Source organism: Podarcis muralis, chromosome 3, assembly GCF_964188315.1.
Source record: "Podarcis muralis chromosome 3, rPodMur119.hap1.1, whole genome shotgun sequence".
Lineage (NCBI taxonomy): Eukaryota > Metazoa > Chordata > Lepidosauria > Squamata > Lacertidae > Podarcis > Podarcis muralis.
Genome location: NC_135657.1, coordinates 65,415,711 through 65,439,031, shown reverse-complemented (window position 1 = coordinate 65,439,031; position 23,321 = coordinate 65,415,711). Strand labels below are relative to the sequence as shown.

At 43.0% G+C, this 23,321-nt stretch overlaps 1 protein-coding gene across 2 annotated transcripts; it reads left to right on the top strand.

The window, feature by feature from the left end:
- The first annotated feature begins 339 nt into the window (after positions 1 to 339).
- Positions 340 to 23,321, top strand: HEY2 (hes related family bHLH transcription factor with YRPW motif 2). Of its 2 annotated transcripts, none has more exons than XM_028723334.2 (5): positions 340 to 494; positions 8,940 to 9,018; positions 9,129 to 9,212; positions 17,059 to 17,140; positions 21,258 to 23,321. In XM_028723334.2, the coding sequence occupies exons 2-5, from the start codon at positions 8,995 to 8,997 to the stop codon at positions 21,929 to 21,931; spliced, it is 864 nt and encodes a 287-aa protein (XP_028579167.1). In that variant the 5' UTR covers positions 340 to 494; positions 8,940 to 8,994; the 3' UTR covers positions 21,932 to 23,321. The 2 variants fall into 2 exon arrangements, with proteins under 2 accessions (XP_028579167.1, XP_028579166.1); XM_028723333.2 differs by lacking the exon at positions 340 to 494 and adding an exon at positions 4,154 to 4,394.

Genomic DNA, 23,321 nt, shown 5'->3' with positions numbered 1-23,321 from the left:
ATATACCCTTTCCTTTTAAACCTATGGCATATTATGTTGAGTTCTTGTGCCTCCACGCCAGCACCTCTGGTAAGAGAAACCAGAACGCGACAGGAAAGGCGCGCGCCGCCTTGCAAAGGGGCAGAACGTGGATCCAACCGAGGCGCTTCTTTTGCCTCTGCGGGCGCCAAAAGAGCAAGCGCCCGGCGCGAGCGCGCTCTGCCTGCCCGGCGCTCTCCGTTGATTGGCAGGAAATGGCCACCGCTAACCTATCCGAAAAGCCCTTCGAAAAGTCGACCCCGTGGTTTGAAAGGTCTGCACTGCACCTAAACATACACGCCCCGGGGCGCCCAAGGCGAAGCGTCTCAAGCCTGCAGCAATTCTCTGCACGCTTGCTTGAGAGGACCAGTGAACGTAGAGCTTACTTCTAAGTAGACCCGCAGGAGGCGCCTCACATTCTGCTTCCCACTGGCATCAGGTTGGCCACCGTGACAACAGGATGCTGGACTAGATGGGTCAGTGGCCTGAGCAGGCTCTTCTTACGTTCTTGGGTCGCTTGGAGGCATTGCAACTTCGGCTAGGCTACGCCCATAACCCGCCATTACGATTCTTTAGAGTCCCAGCATTTTAAGAGCACGCAAATATGGAGCAGGAGAGGCGGAATATTTGCGTCCCTTTTTCCAAAGCCGAACATATATGATATACCGTGCCATTATTTATTGGTTGCATAATTTTTGTATCCCCTCCCCCCGCCCCGCATCCTCCAAGGGGCCCGGGAAGGCGCGTGTGCGGTTAACCCGCATTCTCTCACATCCCTGAAAGGCCAAAGCAGGGCCCAATAAGCTTCGCGAGACTGATTTGAACGACGTCTCGTGGCGCGGCCTAAAGGCACGCTGGGCTCAGGGGGCTGCACTGCCGCCGATCAGCAGGTCCGAGATCGGTCAGTTCGCGGATGGGTCAAAGCCCGGGAGCCCCAAAGACGCTGCCTTGGTTCCCGTGTTGGAGGGGAGGGGAGACGCTAAATGCAGGAAAATAAATAAGCAAGCTGCCCCCAGATGCTTACTTAGATAACACGAACATGAGCTCTCGGGCTTGAGCCTGAAAGTGCCTTTGCAAAAAGTTCCCATTGCTATACTTTTGTCGCGAAGAAGCACAAACTTCAGAGTTCATGACAAACCTAGGTATTTCATATTCCTGCGAAAAAAACGGGGATGTTTCCTAATTTCCTTCTAAAAGGAACGTTTTATCTGTATTTAATTCTGGGGAATTTTGAAGGGGGGCCAAGAATGATCTTGGCACTGAAGGGGCAGGGAAGAGAGAGAAACAGAAACGGAGGAAAGAAAAAGAAGGCCCGACCCTTTTCCTCTCCCAAGTGGCTTCTGTCTAGGACTAGGTGTTCAGAGTGAAGGGCACGAACAGCGGCTTGGTTTTATGTCCGCTGGTCTGCAAGTGCTCGTTTGTTGTCGCGGGACGCATTTCCATTTAGGATGGTCGCCAAAATCCCGTTGCTGCTGTTCCTCCTCGCCCTTCACGCTCCCAACTATAACACCCTGTTGTTGCTCAGGTCTGCGGGCTTCTTGTTATCTGGCCGCGCAGCGCCTCCGAGAGCACCCAGCGTCCCTTGCCCGAGGCGGGTGGAGGCAACGAAGCGGCCTCTGCTGGGGGTGGACGGGGCCTGGTCGGGCGCGCAGGAGACCGTGGGGGAAAGGGCACCGCCCTTGCGGGGAGAGGCCCGGCGGATGACAGACAGGCCGGGGGACAGCGCGAGGCAGGTTGCATTTCAAAAGCCATCCGAGCTGAAACGGGTCGGGTTTCTGTTCACACGGGGAGGCCGCCCCGCCGCCGCCAGCAGCACGGGCGGGCGACCAAAGGCAGCCCTTGCCCTCCACCCGCTCCTCTTTCGCCTCTGTGCCCGCCTGCCTCCTCCTTTCTCCTCGAGTCTCTGCGTTTGACATTCATTGTAAAGGCCCGTCCCCCCTCCATTCTGTGTCCCTCTCTCCCTTCTCCCGTCATTCTCGCCTCTTCTTGCACTTTTCTGCTTCGGTTCTTTTTCACACTCCCCACTTCACTGCCTTTTTCTTTAACGTTTGCCTCCCCCCCGCTTCCCTCTCTTATGTCATCTTACTATATTCTATCACGCCATGTCAGTGAGTTAGGCACAAAGGAGCCAGAAGTCTAAAAATCTCTAATCCACGAAATGCTCCTATAATGTCTATGTGAAGAGTTGAGAGTGCACTGAAGCCTTAATGTGCTGGAATAAATCCCTTTGGGTTTATTTATTTGAGTCTGAAATAAGGCCCACTGAATTCCATCATGTATAGGACTACACTGTGTTAGTTGACCTGTATTGATGTTGCTATTATTTGAAGCTGTAAACGCAACAAGATGTAAATATAGTGGTAATCCAATACTTCCCACCCTCTTCCATTCCAATCCTGCCTCCAATCCATGGCCGGCCCAATCATGAGACAAGATGAGGTGACTGCCTCAGGCGGCAGAATCCACAAGGCCAATGGATCCCAATGTAGATCTTGAGTCTGCCAGTGCCTTTGTTCCTGGTATCAATCTTCACTCCTCCACTTCTTCCATGGCAGGGAAGGGAGGTGCCATTTTGTCTTGAGCCAGCCCTGCTACAACCACATTTCACTCAGTTGCCTTGTGAACTGGAAGACAGAACGGGTTCCCATAAGAAACACTGCCAACAGAGATACAGTGAGAGGCAATGAAACCCCCACTCCCATGAACCCTAATCCCAAGGATCCCAGCTTTCTTTTCTTTTTAAAAGGAAGGTTCCGGCATTTGTAGAACCTGAGGTAGGAAGCCAAGAGTACAGTCACTAATTTATTTATTTATTATTGTGGAGGGAGGTAAGAAACCAACTTTTCCTTTCCCCTGAAAAATTCCTGCAGGCTGTAGACGTTCATGGCCAGAGGACACACTCAAAATCACATACGCCAACAAATAGGAGGGGGAGCCCTGGTTTAAATCCTCTGTCAAACTAAAGCAAACGCTGCCTGCCGAGTTTGTTGTGGCTCCCTCCTTTTAATAGGCCACAAGCATGTTTGTAAGCAAAATGCGGCCTCTGATGCTGTGCAATGACTTTTCTTCTAAAGTGTGTCTTTATGGTGTTACGTGTTATATCTCAAGCTGCAAGAAAATTTCCAGACATTCAGTCTGCTCAACCACTTTTGATTCCTACCTTCTAGAACCATTCCAAAAGAGCCCAGGATGGCAAACAAGTGATAAAGCGATAAAGACATCCTAAAGCATATGTGAAACATTTTGTTAAAGAACCCTGTAAGTGTCACTGTTAATTATTCCTAAAGTGACCTCTCTTCCCACTCTCCTCTTTCTGACTGCAAAGGAGAAAGATACGCCCGTGCGCTTAGTTCTCCTTGCAGAAGTGTGGGAAGAGAATGATACCTAAGGGGGAAATCCTACGCCTGTTGACAAAAATCCTTCCTCGTCCGTAGACGGTACCCAGAGACGACCAAAGAGTTGTCTCCCCTACAAGCAGTCCTTCCTCATAGTTTCTGCCTTTGTTTTATAAATAGGACAAAGCTCGTCCGCTCCACCCGGATCTTTCCCTAAAGCTCTCTTGTGTTCTCCTGCAGTATATACGTCGGTGCAAATTATTTCCCGTCAAACTTTTTCCCCCTCTGGAACTTTTTCCAGTGTTGGGTCAGATTTGAGAAGTGTAAACGCTGCGTGCCCGGACTGACATTATTCGCGCATGCATCTTCGCTTGTTTATGTGGGTTTTATGAATCCCTTTTGCAGTCTGTGGCTTGCTTCGCTGGCTGCGAAGCCACCTAGCAGAAACACACGCTTTGATCAGTTCCTGCCCGAGCTATCCCCGTGCCGCAGCCCAGCTCCGCAGAGCTGAAGGTGTCTCCCGGCCAGCTCCAGCCACCCTCCCGCCCTCTTTCCTCCCGTCTCCCTTGCGCGCTCGAGGTGCTCCGGGCTTTCCCACGCTTCCAAGACGCCCAGGAGTGTTTGGCGCCGGGACCGCTGCCGCGCTTCAGCCAATGAAGAAGCGGGCAGAAGCGCCGGGGAAGGAGGCCTGTCACTCACTCCTCCGCTGCCCCAATCCAGAGGGCTCAGCCGGAGGAGGAGGGGCGTGGCCTCGCCCCTCCTGTGGGCGGGCTCTTGTGCTCGAGGCTGAGCTGCAGCGTGGGAAAGAGCTTCAGAAATCCATTCAGTTCGCTGGCGCCGGCTGGGGAGGGATAGGCGGGCTTTAATCCGGAGTCACTGTCCAAAAAGGGAAACCGCAGACCTGAGTTCTCCTTGTTTATCTCCTGATTTGGAAGCTGGACTCTTTCCTTGGGCCACAATGAAGCGGCCTTGTGAGGAAACTACCTCAGACAGCGATATGGACGAGACTATAGACGTGGGGAGTGAAAATAATTACTCTGGGTAAGGACGAAGTTTGTTCGTTCCGGGGTTTTTTATTTGCAACAAGAACAAAAAATCTGGACCGTGCCTCCTCTTTTTCTGTGGGAGGGGGTGGAAGAGGAGGATGGGGAGCCAGATCAAAGGCACCCCCACCCGTGTGGGGTTTCTTGGTGCCCCTTTTTGACTTCTGTGCAGTGCTGGATATTCTGGCATCAGAGGGGCAGTTAAGCAATTTTAGATCTGGTCTTGATGGTTTTGTGGAAGGGAGCGGGGTAAGAGTGCTGTTTCACTGTTAATATGTATTAGACAATTTGCTTCAAAAACGTGGCAAGGCAGCCCTATTAAGCTTTGTGGCCCTGCTACTTACTCATTTTGTTGACGGGGATCTTGGGCTTCTGAAGTCCTGCCCTGATGAATGGCACCCCATTTTGTTCGGTTCTAATAGAAAGTAGGGGGGTCTATTTTCTACCCTACTCGGACGTCACACTTCTTTCACCCAGCTATCTACTTTTGCCTTCACTAACTGGCATCCTCGGTTGTAAAAAATTCTCTTGGGGATATATGTAAGAGCGTACCTTAAGTTTGTCTGGGCAGAAAAAAAAATAGCAACAGTAGCAGAGTACTGTACTTTTATCACAGTCAGCCATATAGTCTTGGTCAATATACATCTTTTGGAACTGTTCTTTAGTGCTAGATGTTAAGCAAAAAGGGGAGGGTGGGGGGTGGAGTATCATATTCTGTGTCCTGTGTTAGCATGTGTTGAGTAGTAGCAGTACTGAACTAGTAGATTCTGTGTAAAGTGGAGCTGCAGCCGCTTGCAAGACTAGAATTGGAGCGGGAGGCATCCCTTGAAATACCTGAACCAGTCTTATAATACTAATCCTGTGTTACTAGAATCTTTCTAGGTGTGTACTGTTGTAGGTCATTGTCAGAAAAGAAGGCAAATCCAGTATAAATCACCTCCTAGCAAATGACCTGGGTTTGCCTGCTAGGAAGGATGGGGTGGAAAGGAGTTAAAGTCTCAGCTGTACCTACTGTTGTTTAATATGGACACTAAGTTTCCTATACCTCCATAAATTCTTCAGTTCTGCAGATCACTGCCTTCCCACACTTTCTTCCCCATCAATCTGGATTTTCTCATAACAAGGGAGACTTCAAACATCTGGATTAATAGAGGAGAAAGTGTGGGAGGCACTGATTTAGAAGAGATTTTCTTATCGACAAGGAATAATTAATGGAGCTACCGGGCTATTCACATTAAACAACAGTATGGATGAAACCTAGAAAAGAAGAGAGATTGATTAGAATGCTATAGAAAACAAATGGGGGGGCACAGTTGCTTCAGAATAATAGGTGGAGCTGGAGCATTGTTGAGATAAGTAGAGCAAGGTATGCTTCATTACATCTGCTTGTGTAACAATCCTCAAGGCCTTGAGATGTTTGTGGTGAGAGTGTTTGAAGAAAGGGTGCTTGCTATCAAAGCAAAACAAGATATTTTCACAAGAGGGCTGTCAACCAACTGAATTATATTAGTTGATTAATCAGCTAAATAAATTTGAATTTTACCAAGTCTCAATATAGAGGCGGTGGGGTTGGTTTGTGAAGAAAATAGAAAACAACTGAATAAGTAACACTGCAATTCTAGCTCTACTTACCTCGCAGTTAGTGGCACCTACTCAGTAGGGGACTTACTTTCTAAGTAGACATGGCTTGGCTTGCTCTGTTAATAAACACAATTTGTGCCTAATTTTTAGGCTGCCCTTACTATTTAATTTCATGAAACAATGCAGAGCCAAAGCTAAAACAAAGTTCAGCCAGAGTTAGACATGTTTAACTCCCAATTATATCAGTGGCATGCTTAAATCTCTCATTGAAAACTTGGTAGTATCCAGTCCTAGTCTTACTCAGTAACATGTCCATTGATTTTAATGGGTTCCCTCAGAATATGACTTCCTTGGATATTGCCCAGTGGGACTAAAAAAAGGGGGGGGGGATTGATTGCCTGCACACTGCGGTAGTTTTTGATAGAATTTTGTTAACAGAGATGCTGTAAAAAGATAGCAGTAAAATTACTGTTTCAGTCATTGATTCCCTTTGTCTTTTAAAATGCTGTTCTCCTGAGTTTGCTCAGACATGTCATGATTTGGGAGTTTAAAGAGGCGTTATCCACATGATGCAATAAATCCAATTGCTTTTTATAATCCATTTTAAATTAACCTGTTTCAGGGTATCTACACAGTAGTAGTATTTAATGTTAGCCAGTTGGATTTATATAGGCTGTACACAGTGCAATTTTTTTCTAGCAAAAGAGATACTGCAGCTCACCATGAACTTCCACCGTGTTCACCTGAGAGATGCTAGAACTGAGCTCCTGTGAGCTTCAGCTGAAAAAAAACAACGCCCTGGCTGTAGTAGTTTGGTCTCAATCCCAATCAAGATGGTTAGTGTAGATTAGCTGGACAATTACATCTGAATTTCATGGAAATATTGTGTAAGTTTTAAACCTTAAATCCAATTACAGTAGTGGTATGCCACAAGTCACTTACTCTGGGGTAGTATCATAGAAGTCAACAGAGAAAATTTAATTCAAATTAATGTCGTTATCTGAGTGAAGCCAAAAAATGTAGCTGGATAAATGCAGAGGAGGAAATACTAACAGGTGGTTGCATGCTAAATTTAGGTTCTAGGACCTGTAGTATGTCAGAAATGATCACCTAAATATATGGGCTGTCAGTAAAAAAAAAGTTTCCTCTTCGTTGAGGTCCAGATGATATATATGTCATATGCAATTGCAATTGGTTGTTATAAAAGAAAAGGAAACAATCTATTCAGAATGAAGTAAAAAATGGATTACATAGTAATCAGTGGGACATACAACTATTTAACTCTGACTGGATTGTCTCAAGAATTTTAAAATATTTAATCTGGAATGATCTAAAGCAATGTGATTGACAGATGAGGATAATTGATGGACTGCCTTAGATTCAAAGCAGTCTAGTGCAGGCATAGGCAAACTCAGCCCTCCAGATGTTTTGGGACTACAACTCCCATCATCCCTAGGCCAGTGGTCAGGGATGATGGGAGTTGTAGTCCCAAAACATCTGGAGGGCCGAGTTTGCCTATGCCTGGTCTAGCGGTTCAAGCGACTGTCAACTAAAAGGGGCTGTAATTGAGGTTATCCTTCTGAGATGAATGGAGATTGCACAACAGAAGTGCCTGATAATTTTGTTGAAGGCTGGGCACTCTGCTTTTTAGAAAAACCCAAGCATCCTAATCAAGTTTGTTAGAATATGAAGCATTTTACAATCCAACATGCGTAGTTAGGAAATCTCATTGATCTCTGTGTAATATTTGTATTTCCAAGTGCTGACCATTTTTTGGTTAATGTTGTTTTTTGTACACAGATGTGAGTTTAGTCAAAATACATGCGCCTTGCATCAGCTGTGAATATTTCTTGTGTGTGTGCTCGGCAAAATACATGGAAGTGAGCCTAATCCTTTTCAGACTACTGCTTCTATATCTTTTGCGTGATAAAGTAATTTCTGCCAAACATAGGCAAGTCAGAGGCGTGTCCTTTTTGTATCAGGTATCTATTTCTGCTCTATTGGAAGCAGTAGGCTTGAGGGTGCTCAATATTAGACACTTAATCAGTAGTTCTTTTAAGTACATGGTTAATACATTTGAAATCATATATAATGAATATTTTACATATTTGCCGGTACTGAGGTCACCCAGTCAGGTTGAACTCAAGACTGTGGAATATTTTGGGAGGACTCTTTTATTTTTTAAATGAACTTCTTGGTGAGCGAATTTAAAGGGGATGGTGTGATGGGGCTGAAGAGTGGTAGTGAAAGTTTTCTTCTGCCTACTTCCATATTTTACAGAGCACTTGAAACAGGAATGGGGAACCTGTGCCTTTTTAAATGTTGTTGGCCCCACCATCTCTTAACCTTTGGCCATCCTGACTAGGGCCAATGAGAGTTGGGTGTCCAACAGTATATAGAGAACCTCAAGTTATTATAATTCCTATTTTTAAAATTTCTATACTGTCCTTCATCTGAGGATCATAGGGCGGTTTACGATATAAATTACATAGCCCTCGTGTTGGTGGGAGGAGGGAGGCATTAGACCCAGGGCTGGCCCTATGATGAGGCAAAGTGAGGCAGCTGCCTCAGGTGGCAGATGCTGAGGTACGGGGAGGAAACAGCTGTGAGTTCCATGTGGCTTGCCTTGACACCCCTACGCTAGCCTGCTGCCCTTAAGTGTAGTGGAAGAGACTGTCCTTTTGCCAGTATAGCTGAAAACAAAAAAGTTGTACAAAAAAGGACAGAGTAAAACAATACTTGCTTATTGTCCTTAATTTTCATCATTTGTAAAGTAAGATTTTATAATTGGAGTAAGATTCAACTTCCAGTCGAATTGGCTTCTGTGTGTGTGTTGGCAGAAGACACCACCTTTTCCTTCGCCTTGGGCGGAAAAATGTCTTGAGCTGGCTCTGTTTAGACCTCTGCAACAAACAACACAATAGGATGCTGTACCTGACATGCCTTTTCAACTGTTCCTCAGGCACAGTGCCAGTTCAGTGATCCGATCAAATTCGCCTACGACAACATCTCAGATCATGGCCAGGAAAAAGCGAAGAGGGGTAAGGGTTTCCTTTATATTTTTAATGTAACAATTGCATTTGTTTCTGCTGTTTTTACCTTCTATGCACCTTAACTTTTATATCAATTTATTGCTTTGTTTTGGCAATAGATCATAGAAAAAAGGCGCCGTGATCGCATAAATAACAGTTTATCCGAACTGAGGCGGCTTGTGCCAACAGCATTTGAAAAACAAGTAAGCATAAATATTCTGTATCTCAACTCATCTGGTCATGTTGGGTCTTTCATAAAGCTCATTAAAAATAAGGCTGGATGTGTTCTGATCTGGCACAGAGCAGGCACTTCAATAAAATGCTTTGTTGTGGCAAAACTATTAAAAGCAAAATTCTCCACAAGGCTGAAAAACATTTCCATTCTCTGGTTTGCTGTTCCCTTAAGGGCAATAGTGTTCGTGTTGTCTCTGTTCTTTCTATGCATTCCAGTAGTGGTTTTGTTTTGCTGTTTTTAAAAGTGCTTTATTCCTTACAGTTTTTTAAAAAACCCACACATGTCAAATACCCTCCTGCATAAATCTTTTAACAGCATTGTATTCTCATCCCTCTCGTTTCTGATCCTTTTTTTATTTAATTCTAAATTTAATTAGTAAAATAATCTGATTGTTTCAGATCCTTAATAAGCTGGCTATTTAATAAACTCTCTCAAATAAATATTTAAATTCTTAAAAAGAAGCTGTTCAGATATACCGTAACAATTGTTGCTAGTGCTGCAGCTCTTTGAAGTGGTCCAAGTTGGAATACAATTTTTTAAATGTAAGTTTTTGCAGGGTGATCACATGAGATGGGTGAATAAAAATTATTTCCTATATATAAAAAAGTTATTTATTCCATCCATTCTTAAGCTGCCCAACATCTATGAAGATCCCAGGCTGGTTTATACAAGAAATCTATTTAAAAAATAAAATTAGCATTCTTCTTGCAGAATTGTCCCAGCCAAAACTTTGTGTTCACATGTTCTGATGTAATGTGTCGGCACACTCATTATAATTACTGATCTTTCTATATAGTGTTTTATTTATTTTGGATGTTTTTGTCTTGCTTTCGCAAAAAAAAGTGAAACGTTGTGCAGAACCCCATTTTTAAATGTAAATTTGTGATTCCTGAGAACAGCACAAATAGGTTTCGTCAATATTGCTAAGCGTAACGTACTTCAAAAGATTTCCACTGACTTTATAGAATCATAGAACTATACGGGATGAAAGGAACCTTACTCTTCTGTGGAATTATTCAAGGTGACATGAAGTTGTGTTGCATGCACAGGAGAAAAATTAAATCACTTCAGTCACCATCTTATAAGAGTTGGAGGAACACAAGTGTTGTATTTGGATCATTTCTAAATATGAAAACACAACCTCTCGATTAAGCCCCTTCAACAATAACAAAAGTTTGGAGGGTTTTTAGTATCTCATTACTGACTCGTAACCAGTTGTGATTCCTTGACTTTGGGAGAGAAGTCTGCAGAAAGGTGCTTCTCTTGGTGCTGAAAATGCAATAGGTCCAAAATTGAGAAATGTAATTGCAGCCTCGAAATTGCAATCATTATGATTTACAGTGGAATCCTGTACATAAATGTCTACTTGGAAGTAGGTGTCACTGAGTTAAATGGGATTTATTCCCTGATGAGTGCTCATAGGATTACGACCTCAGTGTGGAGCAGAATCATTGAAATTTAAGGGAATACAATGCATTTTCTATGGGGTAAGTATTTTTAACGTAGGCTCTGGAATAGATTGCTTGCACGGAAGAAAGCGTGAGATGAGTATCATGTTATATAACACAATGAAACCCGTACGAAATCAACTTACATGAGTTAACTTTGAAACTCTGAGAGAATGTTTGTTTATGTATTTGAGGAATTATTCTCTGTCCTTCAAAAATTGAAACTACATGGTTCAGGTTCATACCACTTAGTCTGGAATAACAAGACAATAATATTATAATAATATTATTATTTTCACCCCACCCATCTGACTCTGGTTGTTTTTGGAATAAACAAACAAAAAAAATGGACTACAAACAAAAATACTATTGTTAACAGGAACACTTTCATGTGAGACTATGTAACAGTGTCAGATGATTACAATTCCTGTACACAAGAGGACAAGGGAGTCCTTAGTGCAGCTCTCAAATGAAAGAGGAAGATATATTTCTGCCTCTAGGGGGCGCTGCCATTGGCACTAGGGAAGGAAGAAGGTTTCAGGGCCTTTGTGGAAGGATAGAGAAGGTCAGTTCAAACTGGGCAACCCTTAGGGCCATGATAACTATAGTGATGACAAATATGAAGAATTGGAAGAAGTAGAAACGGAAAGCAATAGCTGAGAAAGCAGAGCTAATTAAATTTCATGTACATTCATTGAGTCTTGATTATCCCCCTGCTTTTTCCCTCATTTCTTTTTATGGAAATTAGTGCTTTATGTCTGCTTGACACAGGAGGACTGGAGGAGATGTAATATTTTTCTTTGTTTTACTAATGTTGGTGTTTTCTTTGGTTTTTATTGTTTTTTGCCTGCTCCTCATAACCTGGCATAGTCAAAGAAGTTTCTTACAGGTCAGCAGCTTGTAGCTCAGTTTGTAAACATTTTCTTTTAAAAAGTACCGTATTTTTTGTGTATAAGACTAGGTTTTTCCCTTAAAAATAATGTCAAAAATTAAGGGGCGCCTTATACACAGATACATCTCTCTCCCCCCCCCCCCCCATTTTCTTAAATCTGAGTCCCCCAAAATAGGGGTCGTCTTATACGGCAAATTCAATTTAGGATTATTGTCTGAATAAACTGTACTTTATAATAAACTAGACATGATAATTTTATGGCAAACCATAATACATTTTATGTTCCTAAGGTAACAAAGTGACTTTCAAACTGTTAATGGCTGAAAGCACACACACACCATATATATATATATATATATATATATATATATATATATATATATTCCACACATGTATATATATTTACCCAAACTGGGGGGAAAACCTCTTCCCCATGGCTTCAAATTTTCTGGAAATATTACATCTCCAATTTTGATTCCCAACACTACTTTCCCCCTCAATGGTCATGAAATGTTCTATTAAGGGAGCTATCCCACATTGGAAGAAAACAAGCACTTTTATTTTAGGCCATATGTAGATCTCCCTATTCTTGCAACTCCTTCTCATATCTCAGTGTAGGGAAAGTTGATGTGTTTTATATATGGTGGAGTAGATGGTATATACTATGCACAGACTAGGCCTTTAATGCAGGTACAAGCGGATGGGGAGGGGGGGAGGGTAATGACTATGAGCAGGCAAAACACCATTCCTGCTACCCACACTATACCTTTAGCAACTTGCATAGCTCAGCAGACTTTGGCAGCATGGGAACATGGAGTTGTCCTGAGCTAGTCAGAGAAAGTGGGACAAGGGACAACAGTTGATTGTCCCATTGCATTGTTTACTTCTTGAAAACCACAAACATTATAAAGGCTTCTAAAGCTGCTGGAAATTACCCAGCATCGGGCAGCTATTACTCAGCTCTTGCTAAAAATGTTTGTGTTGGGTCAATGGAAAAGATTAGCACTGAGGAAAGTACAAGTTGTAATACAGGGGAAAGATAAGGACGGGGGAAGGAAAAGCAAAGCAAAGCAATCTAAGATAACCCGGGACATATAAAATCTAAAAATGCCAAGGCTTACTGTGCTTATTACATTTATAAAAATAATAAATAATACGGGGAAAGGGCCATCGGAATAAACTTCCATACAGTCTGCCAGGCCACGTGTTATCATTGCTGTCTAGTCTTGATCAAATGGCTTTTTTAAAAAAAGGGAAAAAAAGAAAATAGCATTAGTATTCAGGTTTGTTGTAATCCAAGTCATCCTGAGAAAAGCTACACATCCATTCTCTTTACTGGTTTAACTGAAGATACCGTTGAATGTTCTTCAGCAGACTTCTATGACTGCTATATATAGATACATTCAGTTGGCTCTTCAAAGGGAAAGATGACAATTTCTGCTTAAACTTTTTTTTAAAGACATACCCCAGTCTTTCAATTGACTGATTGTCTTACAATACAATACTTGCGCGCACACAAGCTTGTACCCTGGGCCAGCGCATTTTTCTCTTTGGTTCCCCTGTTGGATCAAACGGTTCTTCCTCATAGGGAAGCAAGCTCTTTGCAATTTCTCCTTCAATGGAGAATGGATTGGGCTATGCTGCAATTCCCTTTGCCATGATGCCCTATCTGGGAGGCCAAGAGTGCCACCTTCCATTGGCCATTGGTCCCTTGGCTGATGGCAGAAACCAGAGGGTGCTTCCAACAAAATAAATAAATCATTGAGTCACTAAGCAGAAATCACAAGCTTTTCATTTGAAGGCATATAGCAGTCTTAGACATTTATTGAAGAATATTTAAATTGTGTATGGAGTTCCAGCAGCAAAGATAATGGACTTTTTTATCAGAGTGTTGCGGAGCCTGAGCAATTTTGAGTGCACAAATTGCTTCACAGTTACTTGCTCATTTATTCTGAGGACCATACTGGGAGTTAGTTAGGCTGAGAGAGAAAGTGACTTTTAGAAGTTGGTTGCTCAGTAAGATGCACAGACTTGGACTTCTCATGTTCAAGCACAGCACTCGATGGCTTGACTCACAGCTGAATGTGTGAATAGGTGCTATTGAAAAGCAATGTGCTTTGAGGTAAGGCAAGATGAAATGTAGGTTGTCTTTGCCTTGATAGAACTGAGATGGCCATAGCAAGTCTTGGATGGAGCTCTGAACATAACTGCACACTGTAGGGGTAGACCCATGATTTTACACCTAATCACATGGGAGAGCAAAAGGGACATATGAGTAGGAGGTGCTGAACCCCCATCCCTCCCACAATTACCCCTCCCTTTCCAAGGTTACTTTCCTGCCAGCTGGCTTCATATGTCAGAAATGAGCTCAAGATGGATAAAGTGATTTGGGGGGGGGGAGAGGCTGTGGGGAGATAAGCAGCAGACCCTGGAATAGTTCGTCCCTTCCACTGATCCACTGACCCCTTTTACTATATAAATTGGGCTGCCCCACTCCTTTGCTTTTTATGTGATTGAGGCAGACTGGAGTCTAAACAAGGTGGCCTCTGCCAGCATTGGATGTAGCTTGGTGCTTTGTTATATAACTCAAGTGTTTCATTTTGGTGGCACTGGAAAATAACAGGTGGAATTCAATGTTGCTCTAAGTGGGGAATGAGCATGAGAACAAGCTCATGCAATGGGACTCCCTCCCCCCCCCATATGTGCCCCTAAACCAATTCTGGGGTTTTCCCAAGATTTAGGGGGCACAGGAAAGAGTAGATGGGAGGAGATTCCACCATGGGAGTGGATCTTGTTTCACACATGCAACAACTTACTTAAATCCCACCCAAAGCTTCCAAAAGGGAAAGGGCAGATAAGGGCAGTTCTGAAAGTTTTTGGTATGGTTCCTGTTGAAATGGAGAAAGGGTTTTTTCTTCCGTGAGAGTAAAATTAAAAAATGATTTTATGACCCCAGAAGATGGGCATCTTATCTGGCATCATTCATAACATGATGTCATCAACATCCCTACTGCAACTTAACCCTTAGAGCAGCTTGGCATTTAAAAAAAAAAAGTTTAGATTTTTTTGCAAGATGAATATTGAAGTATATGTATTGCTAGAACATGTTCTTCCTCCCCTTTGATTTAAATATGATCAAAGAGTCTTGTGGCACATTTAAAGACTAACATGCTCCAATGAGCTTTAATGATGAAGGACACTTTGTTGGATGCATGGGGGGGGGGGCTCCTGTTCATGTGGACCATGTGTGTTTCACTTTTCCATTTTAAAGATGAACCAAGTCTCATAGGTTGTTTTTGGGAATCCATTCCACAGAATTGGGTTTAGATTTTCAATGAGAAGCTATACTCTTCTTTATCCAAGTGAAGACTAGGAATAGGTTTGAACAAGAATGTCTAGTTTCGCTAAGTTATGGGTCAATGTGGGTAGCCTTTTAGTAAGTACAGGGATAAAGACACCACCCCTCTCCTGAATTCCTGATTTGTAAACAAATGCTTTTTAAAAATAAAAATATATAATTAACTGAACAAAATTTGTATTAAAACCAAGTGTATTTTTCCTTAGCTGCAAAGCATAAACTTGTTAGGCATTACGGCTGTCCCATTCATTAGGCACAATTCACTGGGACATTGTGCTGCACATAACTCATTGCAGAAATAAATATCTTGCTGTCCTATAACTCCTGTTTATTTTATTGGGGCTTGCAAATAAGATTGTGCAACTCTGAGGTTTTCTTTGCCTTTCAGACCTGGTGTGGATCTTTGCACCTTTTCTTACTGAGACAGATTATCTAGGTCCATTTCAATCTGGTTTCAGGTCTGGTTGTAGGACAGATACCGTCTTTGTCATCTTGGTGGGTGGCTTATGCTGGGAATTGGACAGGGGGAGTGTGTCCCTGTTGTTGGTTTTGCTGGTCCTTTCAGCAGCTTAACCATGGTATCCTTCTGGGCCACCTTGCTGGGATGGGACTTGGGGGCACTGTTTTACAGGGGCTCCATTACCTGTAATTTGGTAAAGAAAAAGTGTTTTATATGCATTGTATATGCAATATAACACTGTGACACCAGGTGGCGCTGTGGAGACATGTCTTTCCCTACCAGATTTCCTCATATGAGTTTGCAACACGTTTAACTGAATTGCTTCTTTGACATGCCTAGATCCAGCCCCAGAAAGTGGTGCTGGGGGCCTCTTGTTTGATGCCTTGCCCATTTGCTTGTGGAGTGCCTCAGGTTTCTGTTCTGTCCCCCATGCTATTCAACATTTGGGAGAGGTCATCCAGAGTTTTTGGGGGTTTTGTGGCACCAGTGTGCTGACAAAACCTAGTTCTGTTCCTCCTTTCCACCTAAATCCAAGGAAGCTGTATCAGTTCCAAACCAGTGTCTGCCATCACTAATGGACTAGATGGATGAGGGTGAACAAATTGAAATGCAATCCAGACAACACAGAGGTGCTCTTGGTCATTTGGAAGGCAGAACAGGGAACTGGGTTTCAGCCTGTGCTGGATGAGTAACACTCCCCCTGAAGATGCCATTTCGCAGTTTGGGTGTGTTCCTGGATTCAGCTCTGACTGCAGCCAAGCTGTTGGCCAGAGCTGCTTATAGGAAGCATACAACTTCCTTGTTCCAACAGCTCCACTAGTCTGTTCCAGACACAATTCAAAGTGCTGGTTATAAGTCCTGCGTGTCTTATTCCCAGGCTACCTGAAGAACTGTATTTTCCCATACAAACCTGACCTGGCTCTAAGATCTGGAGGCCCTTCTCTCAGTCCTACCACCCTCACAGGAACATCTATGGGGACATAGGAGAGGGCCTTCTTGGTGGTGGCTCCCAGACTTTGGCACTCCATCTCTAGTGGGGCTAGACTGGCTCCCTCCTTGTTTTCTTTTTGTCAGCAGGTGAAGACTATTTTATTCCAGTAGGCCTTTGGGAACTGACGGCTTTTAAGGAAAGGGTTTTTAATAGTGCTGCACTGTTTTTAGTATCTGTATTTTAATAGGTATTTTTTTACATTGTTTTAATTTGATTATTAAAGTTCAATTACTTTTTAACTATTTTTTAAGCTTTTATCTTTCTGTGTTTTATTCAAGCTTCTTTTAATTTGTGTAAGCTTACTTGAGTCCCAGTTCTGGTGGGGAAAGGCAATGTGTAAAATAAATAAATGATAATATTGATTTTTTAAAATGCTGCTTTGAAAGTTGTAAATGTGTACATCTACTATACATGTTTTCCTTGTTTGCACTACTCTGTGCTTCATAGAAAACGTGTGCTCAGTTTATGCCACTCTAGAAACTGTGATATAGTACTTGTGTGCAAAAATAAAGTGTGGGATACAGATGCTGGGTAGAAGAATTAAACTGAGAATGCTCTAATGGTTGGGAAAATTGAAACCATAAGATGGAGCTCAAAAGAGGGTATACCAAATCAAAGCATGCAATACTTTTAAGCCTTTATTGTTTGTGCCTCTTATCTCAAAGGGATCTGCCAAATTAGAAAAAGCAGAAATCCTGCAAATGACAGTGGATCATTTGAAGATGCTCCAGGCGACAGGCGGGAAAGGTAAGGAATTGATTTTTGTACTGTTTCTAATATTAGCAGGGGGAAATCTCAGCAAACGCTCCCTTTGACAAGCTGGGATAGGCAGTTCTAGATTAAAGGACTGGAAATCAATGCTAAAGGCAGGGTTGAACTCGTGGGAAAGAACTACGGGGACAAAAGAACCACTTGACCCTGGGCTTGTGTTTGCTTTCATAACACTGTGGGAGAGTAAAGGCTTCATTCACAGGCAGCCCAGTCAGAGATTTGTTTGGGGTTTCCAAAGAGCACTGAAATCGGCACAAGGGAGACAAAACAAATACCCCAAACATCCAAACATAAACAAGGAGGGCTGCGGCAACAATTGTGCTGCATGAAAAACCAAAGTTAAAATTCATTATGCAGCTGCTATACCACGGGAAGTGGATCCAGAGGAAACTTTCCTTATTGTTTATGTATTGCCCTTTGTTCTAGAAAGAATGTTTTCCATGCAAAATTAGGCTGTGCCATTCATTCACCAGGACAGCATCTAAGCTTGGATCTTCTGTTGGATTGTTAAGAGGAAACCCAATACCACTAGAAAAAGAGCTATCCACAATCAGTGCTTATTTTGTGTGCCTGCATGTTTGCGATGTGGAATTGGGAATGTGGCTTTCGAAGAGAATAATGTCTCTTTTCTTATCTCGTTTTTTGAAAAAAGAAAAAGAAAAGCAAGCTGCTTTGGTTTAGAGAATTTTTGAAAATCCAGTTGCACTGCACACTAGAAATTCAGAAGCCAAACATCTGGAAGCCTAGAAAGTTAATTTAAAATATTTTTGTGGGTTACTTTATTTTTGTTGTTTTGTAAATGGAAATTGATAAAGTGAATAGGAAGTTTTGAACACTGGTAAATATGTAATCATTGGGACTTTAGTGCTGGAAACTGTGTAACTCAGATCTTTCCACAGTATTTCCCATTCACTGGTGGCCTTACCCAACCCACTGTATCTCATATTCAGTCCCATTCTCCAGTCGGAAGTATACCTTACAGTATGACTGTCTGAATTCCTGTGCAATTGTATGTGAAGGGTTTTGAGCATCCTCAAGCTCTGTATAAATTGGAGATGAATAACTTGCAGCCCTCTAGATATTGTTGGATATCAGCTCTGTTCAGTGTGGTTCATGACCGGGGTGATAGGAGTTGCACTACATCCACAACTGGAAGGCCACCATCATCTTCTTCTTCTTCTTCTTCTTCTTCTTCTTCTTCTTCTTCTTCTTCTTCTTCTTCAATAGTAGCAGTTGTTGTTTTATTTATTCCCCATTCCTGTAATAAATCAAGGTTAGGGAACCCCATTATCCCTGACAATTGGCCATACTGGCTGGGGCTGATGAGAGTTGGGAGTCCAACATCTGGAGGGCCACCAGTTCCCCATCCCTGGTATAAACACATTAACATGAGCATTAACATGAGCATTAGTATTAAGATGGGAATGACCGCTCCTCACATCAAATGGATGTTTTTTATGTGGTCGCGCACAGTCCCCCTCCCCCCCCCCCCCGATCCTACGCGGCTCCCTAAAATACAACCCGGCTTAAAATACAACGCTGGATACCTGGAGGTTTCTGCCTAAGATAACCAATCCCGGCAAGGGGGGGCATTGCCAGGGGAGTTGGCCAGGTAGGGTGGGACCGCGCTGCCCACACAATAGAGGGTGGAACTTACCTGGGAGTCCTCATTCGGCTCCAGAGCATCTCCCACCCTGCCCTCCCTTAGTTATGCCTTCTTTTGCAGGTTAACCACTTATCCACAGGTATGTGGGTGCTGCTACATCATTGGTTGCTGTTAAAGGAATGGAAAGGAAGGAATTTCCCTGAACTGGCAGATTTTGCCTTCCCTGTAGCAAAACGTCACAACTTTGGCAGTTTCAGGCCTTGGGCGGAATCCTTTAGTCTATCTTCCCTAAATGGGGGGGGGGGGCATGAAGTGGTGACCCATGCCCCCACTGCGGTGATCTCAGGGTTCCCCGTTAAAGAGGTTGTTTTGAGGGGAGTCATTGGCCATACATAGGTTGTCAGTGGTCTCCCCTTCATTGCGGCAAAATGGGGGGCGGGCTCTCTGCTTAAACATACGTTTTTCAGAGCCAGCCCAATCCCCACACATTTTGGATAACCCTGATGTTCCCCAGATCCCAGGCTGGGGACTGGGAGGGATAAACCAATGCCTAAGCCAAGGTCTCCCTACATCTGAATCTTAAGTAAAGTTGTGGCCAATTTTAATTCCATAACACGTTGTCATGAGTCATTATTATACTAGGGAGTCGTCTGGGGTTTGGGGGGGTCTCTGCCTGTCTGCGCAATTCTTTATTAGGGGAATGGGCCAGGCAGAAGTCACACTGCCCCAATTGAGGCACCATTTGCATGTCCCCCACCCACCAACCTACAGTCGTACCTCAGAAGTCAAACACCTTTAAACTTGAATGTTTCGGCTCCCGAACGATCGAAAACCGGAAGTGATTGTTCCGGTTTTCAAATGTTTTTCGGAAGCTGAATGTCTGGCGTGGCTTCTGATTGGCTGCAGGAAGCCACGCCTTGGTTCTTGAACTGTTTCAGGAGTCAAACGGACTCCTGGAATGGATTAAATTTGAGGACCAAGGTACAACTGTATTTCACGTGAAGGTTGTTGGAACATTAACAACTATCCCCTCCTTTGTTTGCCAGTTCCCCCGCTACACTATTACAGATTGTCTCTGGAGACCAAAGTACTGCACATCAAATAAAAGATACATTCTTGGTATCCTTGTAACAATTTGCACGACTTAATATGTGTGCAAAACAAACTCCTTCTGCGCTGTACTTGATTTTAAAAAGAATTTGGGAGGTTGCTGAACCTTAAGAACTGGTATTTTCAAAAATGAGAATGGGAATGTTTGTTTGAAGGGGGAATATTTGTGAATTTGATCAGTGTGGATAACAGCCACTTTTTCCTTTGGAAAGATAAATGGTTATCTTTGATTAACTACTGGTAATGTGTCTTCCTGTTCCTACTAATACACACATGGTCTTAAATATTCACATTACTAGTAGTCCTTCACCACGATTGACATTCCCAAGCTGCACTCCTCTAAAATACAATGCAATTGTGTCATGGGCCTCAAAAGCTTTACAATATCCTTTTTGAGACTATCTGACCAGAGTTGTACATTTTATTTCAATTTGGTCTTGCAAAATAATTTGGTATAAAGGCATTATAATATGGACAGTTTTCTTATCTGCCCCTTTCCTAATGATTCCTAATGCAGGATTCACCCCTTTATAAAGCTGTTTCATTCTGAGTCCTCGACAGCTTTAATAGAATGAGATGCTCTTTGTTTCACCCACCCAGAGAAGACCTTGTTGTTTTTGTTAAAATAATAATAATGGCAAGCACCAGTTGTATGGAGGAGCAAATCCACAATATTGAAATACTGCAAATATTGTATTTAAATATCACTGTAAAAGGAACAGGATTTCAAAGGCTAATTATTATGTGCCTATGTATGTGACATACACAGGCATTGTTCAGCAATATGGTGGAAAATCTTGCATTGGAAGTTTAGTCTTTTTAATCCTTTTCCTATTGTTCAAAATGTGTGTGTGTGTTTGAAGAGTCTCAGACACTGATGGTCTTAATTCTTTCTCACTGTAATGTCTGGTTGCAAGTTGACTTTAGCACATTTCAGTTCCATCAGTGAGCATATGCATAATACAAAAGCCGTTTGAAAAAAAATGTTCTGGGAGCCTTAAAGAGAAAGAGCTAGAACATGGGTAGGCAAACTAAGGCCTGGGGGCCGTATCCGGCCCAATCACCTTCTAAATCTGGTCCACAAACGGTCCAGGAATCAGCATGTTTTTACATGAGTAGAATGTGTCTTTTTATTTAAAATGCATCTCTGGGTTATTTATGGAGCATAGGAATTTGTTCATTTCCCCCCCAAAAAATATAGTCTGCCCCCCCCACACAAGGTCTGAGGGATAGTGGACTGGCCCCCAGCTGAAAAGGTTTGTTGACCCCTGAGCTAGAATATTATAGAACTGCCATTTCAAGAAAGACCAAAAGAAAAGAAAAAACAAAGAAGTCCCATTGGGTCGCTAAATTCATTTCTTGCTTTCTGTGTTCCAGGTTACTTTGACGCTCATGCTCTCGCCATGGATTTCATTAGCATTGGGTTTCGAGAATGCTTAACTGAAGTTGCGAGATACCTGAGTTCAGTGGAAGGACTGGACACATCTGACCCTCTAAGAGTTAGACTAGTCTCTCATCTCAGTTCATGTGCTTCTCAGAGGGAAGCTGCAGCAATGACCTCAACCATGGCACATCACCACCACCCTTTGCATCCTCACCACTGGGCGGCAGCTTTCCACCACCTCCCTGCGGCTTTACTGCAGCAGAATGGACTCCACACTTCTGACATCTCCCCATGCAGACTCTCGACAGCATCAGAAGTGCCTCCCCATGGATCTGCTCTGCTCACGGCCACCTTTGCGCATGCCGATTCTACGCTTAGAGTGCCCTCTGCTGGCAGCGTTGCTCCCTGCGTCCCGCCACTTTCTACCTCTCTCCTCTCGCTCTCGGCCACCGTACATGCTGCAGCGGCAGCGGCAGCTCAGAGCTTCCCGCTCTCTTTTGCTGGGGCATTCCCAATGCTGCCACCTAGTGCAGCGGCCGCAGTGGCAGCTGCAACAGCAATCAGCCCACCGCTGTCCGTATCAGCATCTGCCAGCCCGCAGCAAGCCGGTGGGAACGGAAGCAGTAAACCCTACCGACCCTGGGGGACTGAAGTTGGAGCTTTCTAAAAAAAATCTACGCAAGCCTTCCTGGGGCATTTTACAGTTGCAATAGAAAGTCTTTCACACAAAGACTGTTAACAGGTCAAGTAGCCCTTTGGATTCCCAGAAGACGGGAGAGAAATAGTAAGACATATTCTGCCTTAATATTGGTCAAAATGAACAGGAGGTCTTTCTTGTTCAACAGACTGGACCACAATGATCTTCAAAAACGATGACTCCCCTTTAGGCATTTCCTGAGAAATGTATAGAGTGTAGAATTAATCCTCTTGCCATGCATTTTTATTTGTTAAAGGGGCTCTGGGTTTATAGCTAAAGAAGCCTACCTGAAAGATGAACGCTAAGTTTAAAATGCGCAAGTGCCTGACCTCTTCCAAATGTGTGCGGGGGGTGTGTGTGTGTGTGCACGTGTATGTGTTTTTCTTTACAAGGCAAATAATAAAAGTCCAAGTATGAAAATAATACTGGAGAGAAGAGTACAGAGATCCAGCACAGGGATACCATTCTTGAACAAAATGTATACCCTAAGGCTGTATTCCCTTGACATGAGTGGGATCTAAGCCAGCTAACTGTGCAGGATTACAAACTATGGAATAGCTAAGCAGATAACTGAGGATGTATACGCTAAATTTAATCTGATCTAATTCACTTTCTTTGTGCAGAGTTGTCAAATGGTGACATGCATGATATTGACAGAAGCACTGATCTTTCCAGTGCTTGGTCTTGCAAGACTTCAAGCATCCTGGCACCAGGTGGCATAAAATTATAGCCAAGTGTGTTACATGTACATGTGTGAACACCAGGATAAATCTGACTTGTTTGATTCCCTTTGCAAGCGAAAATACTGCATCCTCCAGATGGGATACAAGTCCTCTTCATAGTCAGCTGTTGGGAATTGGCATGAATGAGTAGCTGTAATGCAGGCAACAGGATCCTTTGGGTTGTCTTTCTCCGTTGCCAGTGTTTTTGTATCGGTTCAGTTCTCAACCCAAACAAAAGTGTTGGGAGTTTAAGTTATGTTCTTACTACCCAGACAAGCAGTGCTACAAAAATGCTTTGCTTTTTATTTTATTTTATTGCAGCAACATGAAATAACAAGTATTTTAATTCATTGACTCAAGAGCTAGAAAGTTTGTTGTTGGGGGTGGGTCGGGGAAGCAAGTTAAATAAAAGCACAGCATGTATTATTATGCACTTCATTTCTCTGCTGTGTGGAGAAAGCAATAAGCAGTGAGAATGTTAAACATTATGCAAAATATACTTTTAAAATATTTGTTTTAAAAATACTGTTCCTAGTCAGGGGTGGGGTGGGAAAATTGTGCATTATTTTGTTAACCTTTTTTTTTCTATGCAAAAGTCTTTAAGTATCACTAATTAAATGAAGTCTTTTTTTGACTGA